The sequence below is a fragment of the Myotis lucifugus genome, unplaced genomic scaffold, assembly GCF_000147115.1.
Source record: "Myotis lucifugus unplaced genomic scaffold, Myoluc2.0 scaffold_0, whole genome shotgun sequence".
Taxonomy (NCBI): Eukaryota; Metazoa; Chordata; class Mammalia; order Chiroptera; family Vespertilionidae; genus Myotis; species Myotis lucifugus.
The window spans coordinates 6,231,453-6,256,910 of record NW_005871048.1 but is presented as its reverse complement, the minus strand read 5'-3'; the positions used below and the strand labels follow the sequence as shown (position 1 = coordinate 6,256,910).

The 25,458-nt window shown below is 42.1% G+C and overlaps 2 protein-coding genes across 2 annotated transcripts in view; one reads left to right on the top strand and one right to left on the bottom strand.

The window, feature by feature from the left end:
• The window catches only part of SNX24 (sorting nexin 24), a 100,006-nt gene extending 89,803 nt beyond the window's left edge, over nucleotides 1–10,203 (top strand). The window contains exons 4-7 of the mRNA XM_023743598.1: nucleotides 2,489–2,583; nucleotides 3,904–3,936; nucleotides 4,457–4,521; nucleotides 8,675–10,203. Coding sequence (XP_023599366.1) covers nucleotides 2,489–2,583; nucleotides 3,904–3,936; nucleotides 4,457–4,521; nucleotides 8,675–8,742 — 261 coding nt within the window. The 3' untranslated portion in view covers nucleotides 8,743–10,203. The remainder of the gene's footprint in view (nucleotides 1–2,488; nucleotides 2,584–3,903; nucleotides 3,937–4,456; nucleotides 4,522–8,674) is intronic.
• A 6,471-nt stretch (nucleotides 10,204–16,674) lies between these two features.
• Nucleotides 16,675–23,835, bottom strand: PPIC (peptidylprolyl isomerase C; the record flags this gene model as incomplete). The annotated part of the gene is made up of 4 exons (XM_014453528.1): nucleotides 16,675–17,362; nucleotides 20,639–20,823; nucleotides 23,123–23,216; nucleotides 23,692–23,835. Coding segments are annotated over 4 exons (552 nt in total), but the record flags the coding sequence as incomplete, so codon positions are not given.
• Nucleotides 23,836–25,458: the final 1,623 nt, after the last annotated feature.

The window sequence follows — 25,458 nt, the reverse complement described above, 5'->3', positions numbered from 1 at the left end:
AAGTGAACATTCAACAGAAATGCTCACAAATTTCTGGAGATTTCTATATTCCTTTTTTTAAAAACCAGTATGTATTACCTAAAAAGATGCCATCATCTGTTTGGAATCCTCTGTTTGGGGAGGCTGAGCAGGATTCATTCCCGTCCTGGTGTTGCAGTGTAAACAGCTTTTTGCCTGTCTTTTGTCATTAATGATCATGCTGGAGATGTAGCCAGTGCATTGTAAGCCAATCTGTCAAGGCAAATAAACAATTCACCTTGTTAAAATTCCCTAAATCTTGCATTAATAAAACCAAAGTAACCCCCTGAACACTCAAGAGATGTCTTCCTCCATACTGCGGTGATGGATGACATGTCTAAAGATCCTGGAAATTAAGTAGTTCAGGTCATTAAAAGTGTCCCACACTTGTTATCGATCTAATTTATTTTAAAAGGTGGGGGTGGAGATAAGAATGTTACAGCCCCCCCCATTTTTTTAATCTGAAAGCTGCCACTTGTACACATAATTAAAACTATTGCTTGGGTTTTATTTGTTACAACATTAAGCTTTTTTATTCAAATACAGATTATGGTATTCTCTTAACCTGATATCTAGAAACAAGTAGATAATCACTGCAACTCATGTTATGGCAAAAATGCCTTGAAGCTTCATTTGTATGATGGTGCCTGGAACCTAGAGTTCTGGGCACTGAAATCATGACCTTTTGAATACCCCAAAATTTCCTCAGGTAGATAAAAGTTCAGATGAAGGTCAAATGATTTGAAGAAAATTAACTGAAATAGTAATGAAAGTATGCCTCTGGATAGAGGAATATTTTTTCTCTATTTTATGACTGTTTCATTTTTCTACTTTTATAATAAAGAAAAGAGTAAACATTTAAGTCAGTTCCTTAAATCTAAACCTGAGTTAGTGAGCACTGGTCATTGGCCACACTCTGGGGAAGAAGGCTCAGGAGAAATTCCTTTGACTACAAGCAGGGGGCACCTTGCGATAGATGGAAGGATGGGTGGGTGAATGGATGGACGGGTGGGTGGGCAGGTGGATGAGTGGATGGGAAAACATTTGGAGAGTGGCAGACACTACCATATCCCAGTGCCTAATAGAATAGATGCTATTTGTTTATTTAATAAAGTGTAACCGCCAAGTACTTTTTTTTTTTGCCTCTTGTTTATTCCTTAAGCTTCAGTGGGCACAATGGGCTGTGTAAGGACCTGTAACAGCCTCAGACAGGACTGGCTCTCGAGATGACCCCTTCGGGTTGAGCACTAGTGTGGTACAGAGGTCAGACCACTAGGATGGGTGACCTGCGTAGTCGCTCACTCCATTCATATGTCCTGAACTGGGTAACAGTATTCCAGAACTGTACGGAATGGGGTAGCTCAGTGTGTAAATTATGGCAAAAAACAGTACATGGAATTATGCACATACAAGACACACATAATTCGACCTTCCTTTTGTCATTTGTTATGTACCGTATGCACCACCCTGCAGAGCTGTTCCTGATCAGCTGTGTGAATGATATTTCACCATTATTCTCATTGTTCTTTAAACAACATGTGCTTGTTGGGGGAAGAACGGCCATGGTACATTGTGAAAATGACCCTTGGCAAATTATGAAAATGACCCTTGAAAATAGTTATATTAATTTCAGAGGTTAATTTCATTCATTGATGCTTTTTCCATGATCTTTGCAAAAAGGAGGGAGCGGAAAATGTGCAGTCAGTTGGCACGCTCTGGCCGACTCTTAAACATAGATATGTATGAAAATGTACTTTACAGCTGTCCACTAAATTTCTCCTTGAAATTGCATAATTTGGGTACCTGAGAAGAGACATGGTTATGCCATTATGCCAGCTCTTTAGCAGAGCTCTATAAATGGAACAACTCTGTGTATTTTTTCAGCATATACACTGATTTACACTTAGTGGTAAAGTTGTTACGCTTTAAGTGGAGCTGTCCAAATAGCAATAAATGTCAGTTGATCCTATTGCTGAAACAGGTGATAGCTGTTAAAAAAAAAAAAAAAAAAAAGCCATGTCTAGTATTTCCTAAACAGTAGTGGTCTCTTGTAGCAAACAGGTGAGCACGTGCATGCGCACACACACCCCAGACCACCTTATCACTCGTGAAGGAAAGTCTGATGTACATATTGTGGTGAAATGCTCACTCTGGATTAGAATCCCCTCGAAGGCAGGAACTGTGTCTACCTGGTGTCCCACTGTGTTGCCCTCTTAGCATCTGAATAGTAGATGCTCTATAAATGCTGTTTGGGTGAACGAATGGGTAAAAAGGAGCATGTGCTGACACTGAATAGCACGTGTGTGGGTCTGAATTCGTGTCAGGTGAAATTCTTGGGGGACCACACCTATTGATGGTGAGGAATGATGCTGGTAAGAACTTTGATGGATGGTTATGACTTTTTGAAATAGTTTATTTGATTGATTGCCTAGCAAACTTTACTTTCTAAATCTGTGTTCTGCTTTCACAGGCTGTCATTTTAGAAAATGAAGAACTTCCCAAACTGTTTCTTGATTTCCTAAACATACGGCACTTGCCATCTCTACCAAAGGCAGAGAGTTGTGGGTAAGCATTGCTGTTTACTTATTGGACATGTATTTTATATTAGTCGTCAATCACTTATTGGCCTAACAAATATCCCACAAAGGTGCCAGAAGGGGCAGCCTGGGACAGCACTCTCGCTCACCCCCTGCTTGTAGTCAAAGGAATTTCTCCTGAGCCTTCTTCCCCAGATTGTGGCCAATGACCAGTGCTCAGTAACTCAGGTTTAGATTTAAGGAACTGACTTTTTAAATTATGCTACTACATGGAGCGGTGGTACATGATGGAAATTGTGAATCTAGATATTCTATTTGGGGACTAATATGTTTATTTGTGCACACTTGAGCAAAATCTATATCCTCTTGGCACATATATTATTTCAAAGTTATAAATGACCTTAAAGATCAATTTACACAACTCCCTGTATTTAAGAGTTGAGCAAATTGAAACCCGGGGACTAAGTGGCTTCCTGAGATCTCTCTCCCGAAAGCTGACAGAGCCTGGGCCTTCCAGCTGTCTTTCCCCACTCCCCTGCCTCTCCCTCGGGAACTTCCAAGTGGGGCTGTAGACCCTGACCCCATCTTCCAAGGAACCAGGCGTTTGATATCATCAGCCACTGGGAAGAGTTCTTCTGAAGAATTAACTTAAAATTAAGCTACTCGCCCAACTCTGGGAGCCTAACTTGATGGGCACCTGTGTTGAGCTGGTCACCGAAGGTCATCAGCAACATCCCTGATGTATTAATCCCATTTACAAAGAAACACATCACCTCAGACTCTGAAACTCCAAGAGGAAAGATGGCTTTATCCATTTTCTCGCTGCCTCCAGACCTGCCTGAAGGACCCACACTACCTACAAGACATTCCTGCTAACCACACCCTAAGTCCTATTAAGCCAGATACCCATCCAAGCTCCCTTGCCGGCAGTGTTTACTCAGGGCCACTTTCCACTCAGTTATTCCCCCTGCTCACCAAACAGGAGGCCTTGTCAGCGTATCCTGCTCCAACTTGCATGCGCTTACTCAGGTTTGGGGTTCATAGGCAGTTGTGTATTTTTAAGAGGAGATGTTGGGAATGAGTGAAATCTTTTCTCCATTTTATAAATCCAGAAGTAGAACCATAGGATTATTAAGTGATCTTCAGGAAAATTGAATATTGCAGTCTTGAGATTCCTTAGAATGACGTATCAGCCATGAGGTGACTTCATGAAAACACCTGACTCTTTTCTCAAAATGCCTCCTGACTTAGAGCTTTAGGAATACTGACTATTTTTTTTTCCCTTTGTTGGCATCAACACTGACCTGGCTTATATGGTCTTTTTCTTTTCTTTAAAAAAAATGTTTAGGTCTTTTGAGGAGACAGAATCTGAAGAGTCAAGGTAAGAACTAATAGTCAATTAGGAGTTATATAGTATAAATCCAGAAAGGGACTGTGGTTTTGTTAAATGTCTAGTTACCATGGTATAAGTGTTTCAAGTCATAATTTTCTTGAAAACCTTTGTTCGGAAATTGATTTTGAGATGATAAATATTTGCTAGGAAGGTCCAGAAGTGACATCTAGGAGTGACAAAATCAGAACCCTACATTGTTTCATGCAAATAATAAGAATGTTATTCTTACCAATAATCTTACTACAAGATTAAAAAAAAACACTTCTCAGCAATGATTTATTGTCTAGGTTGTCTATCTGCTTCAAATTCCACAAAAAAATGTTGGGAAGAAGCGCGCCGCACGGGTCTGTTCCCTCTACCTCTGCTGGCTGTTGCTCGCCCGCACTGTTAGATACATAAACCTTGAGACGTCCCGGCACAGCAGTTTGATCCCCTCAAAGCTAGTTTGTAGTGTTTTCTGTTTACCGTCGTCCCCTGATGCTGACATGCCTGTTCTTGACCTTTCCAGCAAACTGTCCCACCAGCCGGTGCTGCTGTTCCTCCGGGATCCATACGTCTTGCCTGCAGCCAGCGGTAATCAAACCTGTCATCTGCTAACAGCTCTTTACTGATCTGACCCTGCACCACATAAACCACGTTTTTAATACAGGTCTAAGGGAGTGACATTGGTCCGGGGCTTAATAATCTGCCAATAAACCAGTGCTCTTGGTGTAAGAGACATTCAGAATTTTAATTGGGGCAAGCCTTTCAGAAGGAAACATAATTTGTCTTTCTCTCTTACCAGGCCATTTTGAATTAGAGCAATAAGGGAGAAAGGTATTTGCTGCCTTTAATGGCTGAATATATATTTCTTAAAGCTGTATATTTAAATATAATGAATAATTTAAGTATAATTGTAACCAATATTTTAGCCTGAGCCCTATCTTTGTGCCAAGAAATTTACATTTCTTGGTCCCTCTCAAAGCGTTTCGTTGTGCACCTCTTCATGAGTACATCCTCACATGTTATTTCATTTCCTGAACAACCTTATGGAAAAGGCAGGCAGGTGTCATCATTGGCTAATGAGACAATCAGGGCTCAGGGAGGCACCACCTTGCCTAGTCTCACATGGCTGATGGGTGAACCCCTTGTTGCCTAATTTCTCCCTCTGTGTTCTTTGCATATAGTGAGTTTTCAGCCTTTGTTTCTGAGAGTAACTAAACAGCAATAGATAAATTATCTATTGAAACCATTCCTACGTTATGACAGTAAAATTGTATCCCAAGCAAGAGAGAGGGGACTGTTCTGTGTAGCAGGGGAGCATGTACTCAGACCACCCACTTAGCTGTCATTTAAAGAACGCTGGCCAGGACACAGCCCTGCTGTGTCAAGGGACCATTCCTAGCACCCTGACAAGAGAGAGCTGCCATTGCTGTGTAAGAATATGGTTTCATAGCAGTAATTGCCTTTCTTTAGCATTTGCTTTCCATGTTTAACAAATACACATATTATAGTAGTTGAAGTATATTAACAAAATGTTATATTTAACAAATATTCATAATGTAACCTTGTCTAGATTCAAATGGGCAATATTTTATTAAGTACTACAGGCCCCGTGCACAGATTCGTGCACCGGTGGGGTCCCTCGGCCTGACCTGCGCTCTCTGACCCCCCCTCCGAGGGGTCCCGGATTGCAAAAGGGCACAGGCCAGGCCGAGGGACCCCCACCGGTGCATGATCAGGGCCCAGGGAGGGACTGTGGGAGGGCTCCAGGGTGTGTCTGGCCAGTCTCGCCCAGTCCAGATCGGCTGGACCTCAGCAGCAAGCTAACCTACCGGTCAGAGCGCCTGCCACTTGGTGGTCAGTGTGCGTCATAGCTACCAGTCGAATGGTTGAATGGTCACTTAGGCTTTTATATATATTCTTATTATCTTTTTAAAATGGTTCCACAAGTACTTTTTGCAGGTATTGTTTATACTCAGATATTTTATGCATTTGATTGGAATTCCTGTGGAAGTGTAGAGAGTGGACTAGAATAGCCAGGATGTTTTATGGAAGAGGGTAGATATTTCATAACACCTAAATCCAATTCACTAGCTTATTAAACACCATGCACTATGCACCTGGCTTAACAATAAAGAATGGGAGGAACTTTCTGGGAAAGGACATCAAGGGGCAAATGTCTGGAGTTAGAAAGAGTAAGAAGGTTGTGTCATTGCTAGAATGTTGGTGGGGCTGAATGACTTGCACAGAAAGGGGATTCTTGTTTGAGAATAAGTAAAGTCCACAGGTTTGATGGGCAGAATGGGACCGGGTCTGGAGTAAACAATGAGCTGGTAAGGGATGCTGGCCACAATGCTCTTGTTTTCCTGCCCCAGTCTGGCAATTTTTTGGTAAATGCGTTCGTCGAGTGAGACCTATTTTCGTGGAATGTTGGCCAATCCAATTTCATAAACCAGATTCCTGTTCTCCTAAAAATATTATACTAATGATCATCTTGCCAATCTTTAGCATTTCATTTAAAGATAAATTGTGCTTGCATCACATTAATGTTAAGGTTACTCTTCCAGAGGATATAGATACGAATGTGGACATTCCTTAACAGATATACCGACCCTCACAAAATTAGAGGAGGGTCTGTCCTTAAGTTCTAACAATTTAACATTATCCTCTTATAAAATGTTAATAATCAAATGTTATTCTTGTAGCATATGTTTTCAGCTTTTGTTTCTATTTTTCTGGGAAATTTAAAACAACTTTTGCCGAGGTTCCCAGTGACTGCAGTGTGGCTAAGCTCTGTGGACATTTTCTCTTCTTTTTTAAAAATATATTTTTATTGATTTCAGAGAGGAAGAGAGAGGGAGAGGGAAATAGAAACATCAGTGATGAGAGAGAATCGTTAATCGGTTGCCTCCTGCACACCCAACACTGGGGATCAAGCCCACAACCTGGGCATATGCCCTGACCACAAATCGAACCATGACCTCCTGGTTCATAGGTCGACACTCAACCACTGAACCACCCTGACTGGGCCCTCTGGACATTATTCAGTCTCCTCTTACTTGACCTCTTGTCAGCTTTAGCCCTTTCTCCTCCTTCAAACATCACCTTCCCTGGACTTTCCCACGTTTCACCTGAAGGCTGTCATAGACCCTTCCCTCATCTCATGACACATTCTTTTAAGTAATCTCCTTGCTTGTGGCCTTGATTACCTTGTGTAGACAGCTGCGTCACCCTACTTATTTCCACCCCAACCCTCTCCATGAGCTCCACACTCTCACCGTGGTTACAGGGCCCTCTGTGGTCTGGCTCTGGCTCACGTTCCCCTCACACCCTCTACTCCACCACACTGGACGTCTTGAGGAGTTAGCCTCAACTGTGCCACTCCTTCCCCTCAGGGATTCCATTGGCATGGGTGCGGACTGCTATTTACTTATATTCCAAGTAATTAGCCAGTGCTCGGTTCATTGTAGTGAAAGTGGTACTAACTGTGTGCCAAGCCCAGGTCCCAGCACCTCGTTTCACTCATCAGTTTTTACAGCAACCTTACAGCAACCTACTATAGTGAAATCCCTCACCAGCCGTATCAAATCCATCGCCACTTTCAACTTGCTCCAAGCCGGTCTCTGAGTGGCAGCCAGAGTCATCTTTTCAAAACATGATTCAGTTGTGTCTCACTTTGCTTAAAGTCCTTGGATAGCTTCTCATTGCTTTTCAGATAAAGCCTGAATTCCAGCCTATTCTTGAATTGCCTCCCCAGCCCCGCCCTCGGGTCCTCAGGCCTCCTCACCGCTCCTCCTGCTGCCCTGCGCTTCCCTAGGCCTTTGTCCCTCCCGCACAGACTTTCCACCTGCTTGGCTCCCTCTTCCTAGCCCTCTCCTCCAGGAGCCTCGCTGCCCTCCCGAGGAGGGCTGACCTCCTAAGTGGTTTCACGTTGGATTCATACATGAAGGCATTATTTTTTTTGTCTTCAAGTATTGGACCACTTAAATTCCTTGTAACTGTACTTATTTCAAGTGGTTGGCTTCAGCATACATCCCGGATACACTGCTGCGCAGATTGAAGTTCAGAAAACAGACTCTGAGCCGTGTGATAGATTGGTTCCCCTGTTCAAGTGATGCGCTCATATGTTACCCACCCTGATAACTGCAACATGGTACAACGCACCATGCAGCTCTGGGTTTCCTGTGTATCTCCTATAAAAATGCAGCCAGTTTTTCAAGTTTGACAGGATGGCTTTTGTCAGAAATTTGCCCTTAAATTTGGACAACAGGCCCCCCCTCTTCCTGCTCTCTAAAAGCTAGCACACAGAACAAGCATACTGAAGACTGCTTGAACTAGCTAGCCGCTGTAAACCACGGTGGAAAAACTGCAGCGAAGTATTCCCAGTAGAAATCTTGGAATTCCTTCAAGTATATTGAGATTTTGTTAGAAATTGAATTGCCAGTGTAATCCATCTTCCTTGGGAGAAAACATTCAGATAAAGAGCTGGGGCCCAGCAGCATTAACCGTTAGAACATCCCTTAAATCAATAAGCTACAAATCTGGCCACGCATCCCTGCAGCGCCGGGTGCTACACTGAAGCGGCGCCAGGCCGAAGCCGCATGACGGATAGCACGTTGGAAACCAAACTGCACGGCGCTGCAGATTCCCAAGTCACGGTGGGCCTTCCCTTGTTAACTTCTGCAAAACGCGATGATGTTTTACAGGCACACATAAGAAAAGCAGTTTTCCTTCTGTTTTGCAGATTTCCCTAATGTGGTTATTGAAGGCGTTCTCCACGGGATCTTCTACCCTCACCTGCAGCCCAGGTAGAAAGCCTGCGGGGCCGGAAGAAGCTGAAAGCCCCTTTCAACATTGTAGTCAAGGAAATCGATCATCTACCAAATTAACCTAAACTCTATGACATAGCAGCTCTAGCTAGTGGTGAAATTCACAGGCCCAGCTTCACTCAGGGCAGGGACATTTCCATTAGAATGGTGCTTTTAAAAATAGAAACTGAACCAGGGCTGTGCTGAGGTCAAGGCCAACTGTTCAAGGCTAGAACGTAGCTGCCAATTTAGAAACCCGTGAGCACGAAGCTTGGGAAGATCCCGGGGAGCACCCAGCGCGACAAAACCTCGTGACTCTTGGCCTCACTCGGACCGTCTGCTAATTGAAAATCTTGTCCTGAATCACACTGAGGCTGGTCAACTCCGGTACTTTCTGGTTCAGATTTTGTGACACACTAATGTTTTCATCCTGAGGTTTCCTCGGCCAGGAATTAGATACATTCATAGTGCGGGCACCAGGAGGGTATCACAGAAACGCACACTGCTGACTGTGAGGAAGGCGCTAAACTGGAAATTAAATGCTGCTGACAGTATTCGGGCACGTTTTAAATCACGGCGTTTTTAATTGACACGACAGTGGATTTGAGTCATATCCAGGGGTTAGCATCTAATGTCAGTACATGAGAAAAAAATGGAGTATCAAGCATATCCTTGAAAGCCCTCTGGGCAGGCATCATGTTGGAAATCTGTTCACATCTACAATGACCATTTTTTCCTCCAGTGCTGGGAGAAAGGACTGTTTCTTCCACTGAAGACCAATTGAAATGGTTGGTGTTTGTTTGGGGGCTACACATACCTTTAAACACTAGCATCACACTTACCCCTGCAAGATGCTTGTCCCCTGAGACAGCATGGGCACTGACCCTGGCTGAGGGGACACTGCATTGGCAGCACTCACCTTGGTTTACTCAAGGGCGTCCATTCGTTGAATAGGTGGTATTGCCATGGGATTTACTGTTATTTTTCTTACTGTTTCCTTTTCACTGACCTCATATCTTGAATTAATGTAAGTTAAATGTGTTTATGATAGGATTCCACTGTATACCTTACAGACATCCATAATTTGAGTAGTAAAGGATATAAGCATATGTGCAACCTGTATGTATGTGCTGTTATTTGGGCATTTCATTGAAAACTAATTAATAGCTAAATTATTTACGACTATTTTAATAAGCTTCTGTATGGGAGAGAAGAATGTTTAGATTCAAAACTAATTACTGAATCATGTTATTTGATTAAGATATAAATATATAAGTTTTAATCCTGATGCAAACTCTTTAGAGATATGTTTATGGTAGATATGGTCCCACATATTAGGAACAAGCAAGAACTACTCAATGTCATCAACCAAAAATAACTGAATAGTCAAGTGTTGGAGATATTTTTTTAATGTTTTTGTTATTAGCTATTTTGAGTTAAATAAAAACAAAGAACAAGAAATGTTTGAAGTTGTCTTTTCCTAAGGTTTTGTTGGAAATACAAATTATGTCTTGTCTCTTTACATACACACACAACTTCTCATGGATTCACATAGATATTTATGTCTAAAATGACAAGGTAAGCGTTAATTACCTCATCCATTAAGCCAAAAGGTACTCATTAAGTAGTTATGATTTACCAAGATAGTGATAATTTAAGAAAAATAAATACCGAGCATCTTTGGTGGCACACTACTCAAGAAATATTTTTTGAGAATTAATATTTTATTATTTTTAATTTATCTTTATTGTTGAAAGTATTGCAGATATCCCCCCCCCATTGACTCCCCTTCACCCTGCTCCTTCCCCCTCCCCAGGCCTTCACTGCATTAATGTCCGTGTCCTTTTTCTTAGTGATGACTTTCATTTTTTATTTTATGTAAATGTTTGATATGTAATTTAGTATTCCATATCAATTCCATTGCAGGAAATAGAAACCACAGTAGGTATTTTAAACAGAATGAAATAATAAGGAACTGAATACTTATAGAATTTTTGAAAGAATGAAGAGGGTAAACTCCTGCTGAGCAACAAATTCCAGAACATTCCAGCAAGCTCCAGTACCAGTACCCACATGCCAGGGGAGCTACAACTTCTGCCTTAAGCTGGAGTTCAGGGAGGCAGGAGGCTGCTACTGGAGCCATTGAGGTAAAAACCACTGTAGCTTTGATCCAAGCATCAGCATGTCAGGTCAGGAAGTCACTGTTAGAGCCATAACTGCCTCATAGCGGTGCCCTGGGAGCTAGTGACTGGGCACTGGAACAAGGGGTCCAGCTGCCACCACCTACTCCACAATGGCCTCAACACCCATGGCCTTGCTTCCAGCAGCCACAGCCCAAGCAGCAGGAAGATGGTGTTCACCCACTTCTATCTTCCACTCCACATCCCACAGAAGTCCATCCAATTGTCAGAACCTTATTCTTGATCCCCGGCGTCAAGGGAGTCTGAGAAGGAGTTGGAACTTTCTGGTCTCTGCAGCAACTCAAGAGGCCCAGGAAGCAAACTTGTCTTTAAAGTCCCAGTTGGAGGAAAAAGATTCAAGATTTCAAATGGAGACATCCATCCAAAGGAGAGGACATAGTATTTACCTGCTAGGCTAGATGGTGACCCTGACCTTGTTTTTAAAGGCCTGGTGTGCTTCAGGGAGAAAGCCCTTCACACCCTCCGAAAAACCGAATGGGTGTGAAAATTTCTATGACTCCTAATAAAACTTCAGAAGTAGGCAGCAGGAGGGATATGGGCATGTTGAGCCCTCTCCAAACTCTCCAAATTTGTGACTCTGAGCATTCTGACGGAACTAGGGATGAAAATAAAACTCCATTTGTGGGTTTTATGATGCATTTTGTTGTGATTCTTCATATTTGTCAGATAGCCTTTTCCCCACCCCTTTAACGCCCACCCCCAGACAGAACTCCGGTGACTAGTCACTAATTCTGCATTAATGCCATTGTGTTTTCCATTGCTCTAGATCAGTGGTTCCCAAGCATTTTTGGACCATATCCCACCTAAGCATCTCTAAAATCCTGATGCCTCCCCTGTGACATATAATTCTTACTATTCAAAAAATGAACTCCTATTCACGTGGAGGAAGCCTAAAAGGCCATAACCAAGCTTCCAAAGAACATGGCATCCACGAAAGAGAAAAATAAAAGAACAAAAGGACAGTTGAAGTACAGAGGAAAAAAACACTAAGAAATTGAAAAAAATAACATAATATGAAAAAATAGCAGATAAAGTTTAAACAATAGAGAACTGAAATGCATAAATATGTCACAATATATATTTATATACTGTATATGAGGACCCTAGAACCATAAGAAATGCAAAAATTCACTTAATAACTCATTCTCCAATTGCCCCCCTTAAAAATCAAATTGCCCTCCTGTGGGGCGTGTGCCCCACGTTGGGAACCACTGCTCTAAGATGATCAGGAACACAAGCCGATCTCCAAGTAGGTTATGTTATATCGCACCTAAGATTAAACGCTTGGCCAAAATCTGAAATTCACAAGATGAATTATAACTAAGTAGAAGCCATTATGTCCTTAACAGCAACAAAATTTTCCATTACAAATACTGTTTTTACTCTCTCTTAATTAAAAAAAAAAGAAAAGTGCCTTGAGGGGACTTTGACTTTCTAAGCCTTACAGATCAAAGATTTCCTCAGCTGTCTGAATTATAGGAATGTTGAAAAACAAAAACAAATTCTTTTCCTGCTATAAACCCCTTGCCATGTTTTTGTCTTTATGTAACTCAAAACCGCTGAACTAACAGATGAGGTTGGTGAGTTCTGTTCAGAACCTAAGAATTCATCAGAAACCGAGTGGGCAATAATTTTGAAAGTGTCCTAACTAATCCAACCCAAGAATAAATCTTACTAAGTCCTTATTCAATGATCCAGAAAATTGCTCATTAACATGTAGAATAAAACAGCTCATGGCTAAGGATACCAAGATGTTTTAAATTGTTTATGAAAATGATGCAAGACTAAAGTGCTGTCATTTGGCGTGGCGGTGGCCGGTGTACTCTCCCTCTGACTCCGTACAGGTTCTTGGCTCCTACATGTGTCCTTCTCACAGTCCGACTGGCACAGAGTGCCCTGCTTGCTTCAAAGGCTTTTGCGGAAAGCATCGATTCTTTGGTAAACGAATAGTTTGTAGTCTTCAGTTTGCTGATTGGTGTAAGGCCTGCCCTTCAGGGTACAAGAAATAAACTGCTTCTAGCAGGGGGTGTGTCCTGAGCTTATTACAGACACCTGAGCTTATTACAGACAGCCAGACAGTTTGCTACCTAGTGGTCTCAGAATTTCAGCACTTTGAAAATGAACCACTTTCTGCTTTGTAGCCAGAGAGATGTCATTAGGCGCATATGAATGAAAACGCTAGATGGCAAGTATGGTATCAAGTACATGCCCCTATGCCTGGTGGGCAGCAGGGGCTTGCTTATGTGATCTCTGACCTTTGAGATTCAAGACACTTTATATATCGAAGAGGTCATTTGTTTCCAGTTGGTTACCTTAAAAAAAGCTTAATGTTTCCTTTTCATAATTATTCAAAAGAAATGCACTCTAGAGAAAAATTGGAAGACTGAAAAAAGTAAAAAATATAAATGTAAGAGTTTTTTTTAAATCCCACCATTCGCATTTGATTTCTGTCAATTTACATGTTGTTGCATTTGCATTATGAGTATACACTGAGTGGCCAGATAATATTATGACCACCTGACGTTTGTGGGCAAATTAGCTGTACACTGCATCGTATGGGATATGGAAGCCAAAGGCCTGTTCGAACACCTTTGCTGTCTGCAGTTACCAAGATAAAATGTCTCCAATTCGCACAAGAACACAACGATTGGACAGTCGAGCATTGGAAAAAAGTCATGTGGTCCGATGAGTCACGTTTCCAGTTGCATCATGCAGATGGCAGAGTGAGAATTTGGTGGAAACAGCATGAAAGCATGCACCCCACATGCATGAGTACAACCCTTCAAGCTGGTGGGGGTAGTGTTATGGTTTGGGGCATGTTTTCCTGGCATGATTTGGGCCCTTTAATTCGTGTGGAACAACGTCTGAATAGCACAACATACCTAAGTATCGTTGCTGATCAAGTTCATCCTATCATGTTGATGGCACATCCCAATGGAAATGGCTTCTTCCAACAAGACAATGCGCCATGCCACGGTGCTTGTATTGTGCAGGAGTGCTTTCAAGAACACGAGGGAGACTTTACCCTACTTAGGTGGCCCCCACAATCACCAGATCTCAATCCAATTGAGCATTTGTGGGACGAAGTTAAAAGAGCCATCAGGCAGCTGGTTCCACAACCATCAAATCTCACAGAACTGGACAGTGCTATTCATCAGGCATGGTGTCAGATTCCTCGCATCACCTTTCAACATCTCGTGGAGTCAATGCCAGGAAGAATCGCTGCAGTATTGAAGGCAAAAGGTGGCCCAACAAAGTACTGATGGGGTGGTCATAATAATATGGCCACTCATGTTCAAATATATCCCACGTTCAAAGGCTGTTAAATCGCATTGTTTACCCATATCTTCAGAAAAAAATCACTTTACTGTCGTAAACAACCTGCTTCCCTATTTATAATGGTCTGGCCCTCTAGCAACTTAAGCGCGAACTTATAGCTAATTTGCCTACAAACGTCAGGTGGTCATAATAATCTGGCCACTCAGTGTATATTTACATAAGTGAGATCATGCTGCATACAGAATTTCTACTTTTTTCCAGAAAACATCCATTTCCTCATGTTACTCCTAAGTTCTGTAGCGTCGGTCTTAATGAATGCATAGTATTCTATTATGGGATGTATGTTTTATAACCATTTTGGGACATTCAGGTTGCTTCCAGTATTTTGCTACCATAAATAATTCTGCAATTCACATCTTTACACATAAAACTTTTCAATATTGCTGTATTGGACAAAGACTTGAGGTTGCAAATCACAAAAAATAATTCACCCTGGCTTAAGCCAAACAGGAAATGTATTGGCCTGCATGGCTAATAAATTAGGGTGGAGATTGGCTTCAGGCTGCTGGACTCAGTTGTGTCTTCAGGCATCCATCTTTCTGTCCCCTGGTCCAGCTTCCCTCGCTGCTGATTTTATTCTCAGACCTGCTCCTTTACATCCTCACAGAAGAGACAGCAGCCCTTTCCTGGAATTTCCAGCAGAAGTCCCACAATTGAGGCTCACTAGCACCCCTGGGGTCAAACACCTATCCTTGAGCCAGTCACCAGGACAGGGTTGAGGCAATGTTCTGCTTGGCCAACAGGACAACCCTGCTCCCTCTCCCACCTCACTCCCCATCACCCTGGCACTGCACACATGGACTTTTTGCTGTTCCTTAAACCCACCAGTCTGCCCTTCACCCAGAGCCACCGCTCTTGGTCCCCTCTGCCCCCCATGTCCTCACAGCTTACTACCCACTCACATCCTTCAGCCCACACTTAGGGACTTTCGGGATCACCTCTCCACTCTCTATCTTCCTGCCTGCTCTGTTTCTCTTCATAGATGTATTACTACCTGATGCTCTGCTATATATTCATGTGGCATACATGTGAATTACTTGTCTCCTTCCCTGGGAACCATGAGGGCCAACACTGCATCTCTATTCAGCCTTCAGTATATATGTATCAAGAGGTAATGAATGAGTTGGCCAGGCCAGGTACATACTTATCCATAGGGTCAGCTTACACCAGTGGTCGGCAAACTGTGGCCCCTTCAGTGTGGCTCTTCCGCAAAATACCACATGCGGGCGCACACGTACAGTACGATTGAAACTTCGTGGCCATACTCAAAGGGCCAAAGAGCCGCATGTGGCTCGCGAGCCGCGGTTTGCCGACCACGGGCCTACACCAAGGACAAGAAATGCTTGAGGGAATGGTGTGATCCCCCAAACAGAATGGGGGGCCATCCCCGGAACACAGGGGACTAGATGACACCCAACACAACTTCAGATCACTTTCTAAATCAAATTCCCAGGACTGGGACTTCAAAGGTTAGGAGTGTTTTTAGTTTCTTGATATGTACTTCAGCTCCCTGTAAAAATAATCTTTCTCCAATGCAGACCACATCATGCGCTTCCCCAGCTTAAACTGGTAACTCCCCATTACACTGTGACTACCCTGGCCCCGAGGCCCGGCATGACCCAGTCTCAGCCTGACTCCTCTGACCTCTCAGGATGCAACAGGCTGGCTTTGGCTTCTGCCCTGGAGGGAGCCCACTCCCTCTCACCTCGGGATCCTCACCCTTCCCCTTCCCTCTCTGCCTAGCAGGCCTGAATGCGGGTCTGGTCTGCCCACCACCTCCTCTTCCTTCCTCAGCCCTCAGCTCGAATGTGCCCACCCGCAGGAGGCCCTCCTTGGCCACTGGAACAGCACTGCCCTCCTGGCTTCTCCAGAGAGCTGTGGGGATTAACCCATCAGCAGTTAGAATGCTCATGTCCTCTCATCTCTCATTGAAGCCATTTTCTTAGAATGCAGCTCAAGAGATGGAATTTTTTTGGACCTTCACTGCATGGGAACCAGAGAAGAAGCAATAGGCTATTTTCTAACAGACACCATTCCCATGTGAACAAGAGCAGGCACAGGCCATTACAGCCAGGAGTGTCACAATAAGGCCCCAACAGGATTTTCCTTTCTCAGCTCATTTAAGTAAAAAAGATTCCTTTTTGTTGCTAGTGGACTCAAGGGACCTTTCTGAAAATGTTGCAGTTAGTAAATAGTAGGGACTAATCAGTTCAAGTATTTGGACTGTGGATGGGCATCATTTCTGTGCATTCTCACCCCAAATTATTCCATTATTTTAATACTCTGATTTACAGAACCCTCTCCAACCCATGCATTGTTAACATTAAAGTGTGTGTATTTTTGTACATTAATTTTTAAAGAATTTTTAATTTAATAAAAAAGTCTTGCAGAAAGAGTTGATCTATATAAAAAGTATTTAATACAGAGAACATCAAAGCACCCTGCATCAGGTAAAGGTTCCTATGACACATATCAGATTATACTAATCAAATCTCCCTTTACCTAAAACGAATTCTGTTTAAATACAAAACAATATCCTTCACGTCCCCATCTTTTCCTGACAAATCTTCAGTATCACCTAACTTGGGGATCACAGTTAATTCAGCAAAATAATGATTGTGTTCTTCCAAAGAAAATAGCGAATACCAAGTTTTCTAGTTTAAAAATAGCACCATTGAAGGAAGGGGGATAGGTCTTTTAAGTACAAAGTTCCTAAACAAGTGATTTAACAAAATTCATGCAAAATAAACTTTGGTTGATTTTTATAACTCTCCTGTGATCTGGAGTGGAAAACAGAAGAGAGTAGAAAGACAAAGCAAAACAGTAACTTTGAAGAATCAAAAGACCCGAACGCACGCACGCGCGCACACACACACACGCACACACACACACGCACACACGCACGCACGCACGCACACCCTGATAGAGTATGTTCCTTGTTTCCTGCCAGCTGCATCACCAGTCGGGGACCTCAACCACAAAAGGTGTTTTCACGTCTATCTTGCCACTGTTGACGATGGAGCAGTCGGTGAGTGGGCGGTCGTGCCCATCAGTTGCCTGAAGTTCTATGGAGTGGACCACTGTCTGGTGAGAGAAAAGCGGACACGAGGTTCACTTCTGACCAGCAAGAATGGCAATCGAAAGTGAAATCAACACCAAGTCTAAAAGCCCAAGTGGGAAGTAAGTTTTTTTTTCTATGATAACAAAACTATACAAGCTAACTATGGAAAACTTAGACTATTCAGGAAATTTATATATTAAAGAAAAAAACTGACCCACTACCTTACTGATTAGAGAGCACATTTATCTATTTCCTCATTTCTTTTTATTAGCATTTTATTTTCTGAAAAAAATTAGATATTTTTGTAAACACCTACCTCTAATTAAAGATATTTCCACTCACTTGTTATAACCCTAGTAACAGTAAACATGGAGTTTGAGTCCATTTCAACTTCACCTGTCCTAGGTCCAGGCATCATCAAATGGGCCAGATTTAGAAGGGGAGCTTGTTTTGGGTTTGCCCATTTAAAAACATGACCCAAGTTGCCTGGCTGGTGTAGCTCAGTGGTTGAGCATCAACCCATTAATCAGGAGGGCAGGTTCCATTTCTGGTCAGGGCACATGTCCAGGTTTCGGATTGTGGGCTCTATCCCCAGTAGGGGGTGAGCAAGAGGCATCCAATCAATGATTCTCTTATCATTGATGTTTTTCTCTCTCCCTCTCTGAAATCAATAAAAATATATTTTTTTATAAGTACCGCGCGGTAACCGATTGCGCCACTGGAGCTCCAATATATTTTTTTAAAAAACACCTGACCCAAGCCATTAATCCATACATAGTTGAGTCTAACACTAATGTAACCCCAACCCCACAGGGATGCACAGGCCTCTTTCTCTGCCGTAGAGATTTCACAGGCCCACATACCACCTCGTGTCACACTAAAGGCCTGGCCACGGACGGGGAAAGTCAGCTTCTGGTGTTTCCCAAACACGGCTGAGACACAAGTAGCAACAGAGTGTCTGAGTGCCTTGGACATTCCAACCTCTGGCTGACTTAGATAGCTTTAAGATAAAAGGCCAGCATTCTTCTAATAATATATATTTCTAAATAGACTGTGTGTGCGCACACATGTGTACCTAACACAGTGACTACACATCCAAATAACCTGTAGTACTTTTTAAACAATGCGTATTTAATGGTTAAAATGGAAAATCCCGTTATGTATATTTTACCACAATTTAAAAATGCTTATTTATGGGCCCACCTCTGGAGGTTCTGCTATAGCTCTGAGGTGAGGTTTAGAGATCATCTGGGTCACTTTGTTAACACAATCCAGATGATCTTTGGAGAATCAAAGGATGGAATTCAGGAGATTCCCTCAATTTCCTGAAACTATGAAACATACACACTTTTTTTTTTCCTGGAGAGAAAGTCTATAGTTCTCATTAGTTTTTTAAAAAGTTTATAACCCATAAAATGTTAAGGAATTTTCCTCTAAGACCAGGCAGCAGGTCTCCTAGGAGGCATACCAACTGATAGAAGGAAACTGTTGCTTCAATTAGAGCAATAAGACATAAGATCTAGAAGGCTGGAAGAAAAACCATGACCAGAAGACCACCCAAAACTTGTACTCTTCAGTTTTCTCACAGCTTAGCATGATGTTGCATTAAAAAATATTCATTGAATGGATGAGTAAATCAGTTTATATTTAAACTATTTAGAACTTGGTTAGGCCCAGTAGTCAAACACCCAAACTCATTTAACACATGGATGCCCATGTTTAGCTCATTCAAAAGCAAAGTTCAATCAGAGACTTGAAGAGTGATGACATTCATTATCATTTAAGACTAGATTCTGGCCTGTGTGGTTGAGCATTGTCCCATGTACCAAAAGGTCACTGGGTCAATTCGTGTAAGGGCACATGCCTGGGTTTCAGGCTCAATTCCTAGTAGGGGGCATGCAGGAGGCAGCCGGTGTATGTCTCTCTCTCACATCCATGTTTCTCTCCGTCTCTCCCTCTTCCTTCCTCTTTCTCTAAAAATTCAATAAAAAACATATTTAAAAAAGAAAAGACTATATTATTTTCAGGACAATTATGGCTCATGAGAACACAGGCATGCCCTTTATTGTGATGGGATGTGAAGTGACATATTAAGTGATATGTATTTGCCCTATCTCCTCTCATCCCACTTGCTAATGAGAATTCTATCTTTGACAGCTCAGGTTGGGCACTTCCTTTCCTTGTAAAGGAGCTTCTGAGTCAGCCAGCTCACTTCCTGGCTTTCTGTTGGGTAGAATCAGAATAGCAGGCGGAAGTTGTGGAAGAGTTGCAATGAGTGAGATTGGTTTATTTAGGTTTGGATGAGGGAGGCAGAACAACTCACAGGAAAACAAAACAAAATGAAATATGGAAGAAGACAAGGAAGGTCCAGGGTTGGGCTGGGCAGACCTTCCAATAGCCAGGAGCTGAGAGAGCTACTTTGGGCAGTTGTTAAGGAGAAGAAATATTGAAAGTGGAAAAGAATGAGGACTTTAAGAAGTGTTCCTATGGATTATGAATTGGACGCCTTTGGTATTTTTTGAGTCAGCAGCATAAATTTGAATTCTCTTTAGTAATATTGAATGCTATACTGTGTGTCTCTAAAGGTGACTTATGTCTGGACTGAACAGCATGGGGCGCTAGGGTTTTTTGTTTTTGTTTTTTATTGTGGTAAGAAACACATAATGTAATATTTACCATCCTATCCATTCCTAAGAGTAAAGTTCGACATTGTTAAATATATTCACATTGTAGTGCAACTAATCTCCAGAACTTTTTCGTCTTGCAAAACTGAAACTGTATACCCATTGAACATTAACTCCCCATTTCCTCCTCCCCATAACCCCTGGCAACCACTATTCTACTTTATGTTCCTTTGTGTTTGACTTCTTTAGATACCACCTCATATAAGTAGATTCATACAGTCTCTTTATGACTGGCTTATTTCACTTAACATTCTCAAGTTTCATCCATGTTGTAGCATGAGACAGGATTTCCTTCCTTTTTACGGCTGAACAATATTCTGTTGTATGCACACACAGGGCCCTAGTTTTATTTGGTACCTTAAATAGAGTTTCCATTTATAACAAGTAGTGAGCTATATTAACTTAAGTATTCAACTTCTCCATGTCAAATCCTCAGCTTCTGCCCCAATGCTTCTAACAATTAAAATGCCATACCATTTGTAATTTATTCACCTCTGAAAAGGCCAGTCAGCCTCTTATAATGATGGATCTCTAACAAGCACCATTAAAATACTCATTGAAAATACTCATTATAAATATAAAGCTTTGAATGAGAAAAAGAATATATCAAGTTACCATGCCATCGATGACTTTTCCAAATACCACATGTTTGCCGTCCAACCAGGAGGGCTTGGTCAAGGTGATGAAGAACTGAGAGCCATTGGTGTCAGGCCCGGCATTGGCCATGCTGACCCACCCAATGCCATAATGCTTCAGTTTGAAGTTCTCATCTGGAAATGTCTCACCGTAAATGCTTATACCTGGTGAGACAGAAAAGAAAGAGGAGATTCAACAGATATTATATGAAAGTCAGTTCTTCAAAGGGAAACATGAGGTTTTAGTAGAATTGGTAAATAGGACCCAATAAGAGTGGGAAATGGGGAAAAGATGGTAAAAGATAAGGAGAAATGAAAGGGAGCATAAAGTAACTCCTTAAGGAAGCAGGGCACTGGGGACTGAAACCAACATACACAAAAGCCTTAAATTTGACACAGGATGGCAGCATACCCTCTGGCCTCAACCCAAGGGCCAAACCCTGACCAACTAGTTCAGTGATTTCACTGTAACATGAGAAGTAATTGAAGGGCAAGATGTAATAGTAAAGCCACATCGAAAGGTGGATGAGCCATGAAATGCTCAATCTCTGTCCTGAGGTCTAGGGTACCTCTTCTGGGTCACTCCTACCTCAGCATCCAACCAGGGTACACTAAGCACTCAATACTCTTAGCTAATTCTCAAAACAACCCATAGAATAGGTATTTTCAATCCTGGTTTGCAATGAGAAACCCAGGCTACAAAACTTGAAAACAGCAGAACAGAACTTGAGCACCTGGCTTTCTGATTCTAAAGCAGGTGGTCTTTGCTGCCTCCACACTAAGAGCAAGAGCAGCCAGCCTGGAAGTCATTAGGCACAATGACGTCAGGCTCGTCAAAATACAGAAGGTGATGGTGATGGGAACACCCAGTGACCCAACCCGAACAGAACGACCAAAGCAGGCAGATGGGCTGGAGTTCTAGCAAAGCAGCAGGTAGAGCAGAACACATTTTCCCCATAAAAAAAGGCATAGACCATGAGAAATATATGCTCCATCCTCCAACACCGTGAGTGCCTGTCATGCTCACCCTCTCCCCTTCTGCAGGGCTCCCTATCCATCCACTGCCAGCCCTAAAATCCTGGCTTAGTTAGGACCAGAAGTGGATATCAAAGGCAAGCTGGTTGGTCATGACATATGAGGTGACCTGGCAGGAAAGCTCTGCCCACAGAGGAGTTTAGGCTAAATTAAGTGATCCACAAGGTCCTATCTCCAAAACTCAGAGAATTTTAACTCAACTCATGTATGCACACACTTGCACACACACACACACACACTGGCAACGAGAAAGAAAAATATAGAAAAGGAGACACAGTAAAGCTCAGTCACCATTCCTGCTGTGCCCAAGGGGAGGGTAGTGGGATGTCAGTCCAGGAGGGGATGGTATGGGGAGGGGAGGGGGGTTGTTGATCCTTGAGCTGCAGGCTTTTCCAGTGAGAACCAGCTCCACAGTAGCTGGGATCCCTTCCCTGCGCATCCTCACCAACCCCATTTACCCAAGTTACCTGCTCCATGCTACTTCCCTGCAGCTTGCAGCATTTTTGCAAGGGCTAAAGGTAATCTTCCTGAAGTGCTTGGCAAATCCAAACATGTAATGGTAGGCACTTTGTTATAAATAAACCATTGCAATAAACATACAATTAGCAATAGTGCTGGAAAATGGCCTAGGTTTCTTGAAAAAGTTAGCAGTTTAATATCCACCAAAACTGGCATTTGACCATTAAAAGTCTTAAATTTAAATTCTGTGTGGTTACATGTACCACGTGTATTCAGGAAGGGAACTCACTACATTTCTGAAGGAAAATAGTCCAGGGAGCTGGGTAGCTGGAATCCTCCATCAGAAACAATGGTCAGGGAGATTTGAAAGTCTATAAATTTAATTAGTTGTATTTTATAGAACTGTAACTTTATTTATAAAAATTAATTTATATTATAAATTTGAAAACTCATCTATTGATCTTTTTATTATTAAAAAAGCTGACAATGAAATGAAAGAATTTTGAGAGAAGGGGATAAATTCACCTGTAATCCTGCCATCTAAATGCCAATCTCATCCTTCTAAAATGATGCCCCAGTCTTCCTCCACCAACATCCAATTTGTAGCCAGCTGCTACCCCCATAAGCACAGTGTTATATTCTGCCTTCCCTTCCTGTGGCAGACAGCTTTCTGTACTGCTACATACCAGTAGTCTAGCATTTTAATAACTGCTAAATAGTCTACTAAATGAACATATTTCTGCTATGGGGAGATAATGAACACCAAAGTAATACTATTTAAAATTAGAAGGCCTTGCTCATTCATATCTACCAACATTTGGCCCCCAAAACTTTATCCTTCCTAAAGAATTCATTTGGTGGTCTTTATGATTTTGTTCCTTAAATCTTAGAACTCAATATACTGGCTTAATTTTAGGTTTCAGTTTGTTAAGTGGAAAAGGAAAAATACAAAAGACAATTTACAATTTACCGCCAGTGCCATCCCCATTGGTGAAGTCTCCTCCTTGAATCATGAAATCTTTGATGACACGATGAAATTTGCTTCCTTTATATCCATATCCTTTCTAAAGAGATTATGTCAATTGAATATATAAGTAGATATAACCCATACTGAAAGATAAACCCCAGTGTTTATCTGAAAATAACAAAACGAGAAAATTATACAAAATACCTACAGAACTTGGTTAGGCCTCTGCAATAATTCACTATTAGAAATTATCATTAACTGATCAAATCAATAAATATAAATAAACAAACAAACCATGGAAGTAAAGTATTAATGTGAATTACTAAAAAAAGAGCAATCTGCATTTTCACTTGATGACTGTTTCCCCTCGATTTCTAGAAGCCTCAGTGTTTTAAGGACACCGAGGGCCTGAAGAATACAGGTTTTATACAAAAATGAAGTAAAATATTGCAAGATGTCTCAGGTCCACCTGACCTACTAATTAAATACTTTTTTTCCCAGAAGACATCTTTATCTTGACTTAAGAGAAGGAAGATCCAATTTGTGCACAAAAGAAATAAGCTGAGACATACCTCCCCTGTGGCCAAAGCGACAAAATTGTCCACAGTCTTGGGCACAACTTTTCCAAAGAGGCCAATCACTATCCTGCCAACATCTTTGTCTCCGATCCTCACATCCAAGAAAACCTGTGTGTGGTTGAAAGGCAGAGCAGGAGGTTATGTGGAAATGCCACGTATACAAGGTAAGTGAAAATGAAAATCTGTGAATTGATCCACATACAGAAGCCCTGCCCACCAGTATTTTACAGAGGGGTCATGAAGGAGCATGATATACGTTAAAAGAACTCTAATCCCATGTTTTGGGTGCACTTTGCTCACACATATTCATTCAACAACCATTTACTGAGCACCACCTAAGGGCCAGACACTGTGGTAGGTACTGGGTTTCACGTTTGACTCAATACTGTCAGAGTCGGCCAGTAAAGTCTTCAAGAATTCCACTTCCCCACACACCCAGACAAGCACTGCTGCTACTTCCTGTTTCCCAGTTTGTGGCTGAAGGTTAGAGTGGAAACTTTCTCTTCTGAAAGGTAATGCTCTCTCATCTTGGCAGAAGAAGAACAATTGGTGAGGAGATGAATAGGCTTGCCATCCAGATTTAATTTTTGGAACTTCAAACAGTGCCACTTTCCCAGTGAGTTCTCAATAGACATCTGCAGCCAAGGGGGCTGCAAAAGATGATCAAATCGCACGCAGTCCTCCCAAAGGCCTGCCACTCACTCCCTAACCCTAACCCAAGCTCAGGAAGGCACCAGGTCCCCAGCCTCACCCAAAGTACAGCAAAAGTTACACTCAGGTCCTGACGAAACCTTTTCCAAGCATGTCAAACTCGCGGCCGGCGGGCCGCATGCCTCGTTCAGTGGCCCACCGGCCACAAGATTGACATACTTCGTCATGTTTCACAAGTAACGTGTTCTTTTACTGTCCCAACGTTTTAGGACAGAAAAAAACACATATCCAGAGGTAAGTGTGAGTCGCTCTTTTTGCAGATAAACTTTAAAGGTTCTCTTGGACTTTAAAAAGAACCTTGTCATCTGAAATGAAATTATATCCATTTTGCTTCACAAATCACTGTGTGAAGATGATTCGGAGACAGAACACTTGAAAAGGCCATGGAGTCGAAGGGCATTCTATTAGCGAGTTTAGATTATATGAACCAATTTAATGTTTGAATGGATGTGGAAAAAAGACATCCAAGAGATGGCTTTAAAAAATACAAGAAGGGTTGTCAAAGAAAAAGGATGTCTTACAGTTGAGAAAAATCACGAAGTAAAGACTGTCCACCTTCAGTTCAAGATAAGAGCTTCTGCCGATACATCAGCTCGTCTGCCGTGAGTGATGTGATATTTAGTGTTCCATGTGGTGTATTACAATTTTCACATGGCAAAGCAGTAAACACTGTGTTAGTATTTATCCAGTATAACTGTAAGAATACATGGAAGACCGTGAGCTGAGGCAATGATGTAGAGGAGAGCAATGCAATGAGGCTGCGTTAACTCACATATGAGCCTGGTCCTGTAGAGCTTGTCTCTACAAAGGGATTTCCAAGCCAAGGAGTAAATTCTTTAAGGAGCTATAACAAAGTAGCACCGGGAAAAGAATCAGGGACATAATTTTAAAGAAATACTGTATAAGAGACTAGAAAAGCCTCCAGACTTTTAAAATAAAGCGGAGCAAATAAAGCCTGTGAATGTTTATCTGGGGAGTCTGAGAAGATGAGAAGTGCTTTTCATCCAGCCTAACTCAGTAAAAATCTCATTGTCTTGCACTCAGCCTTAC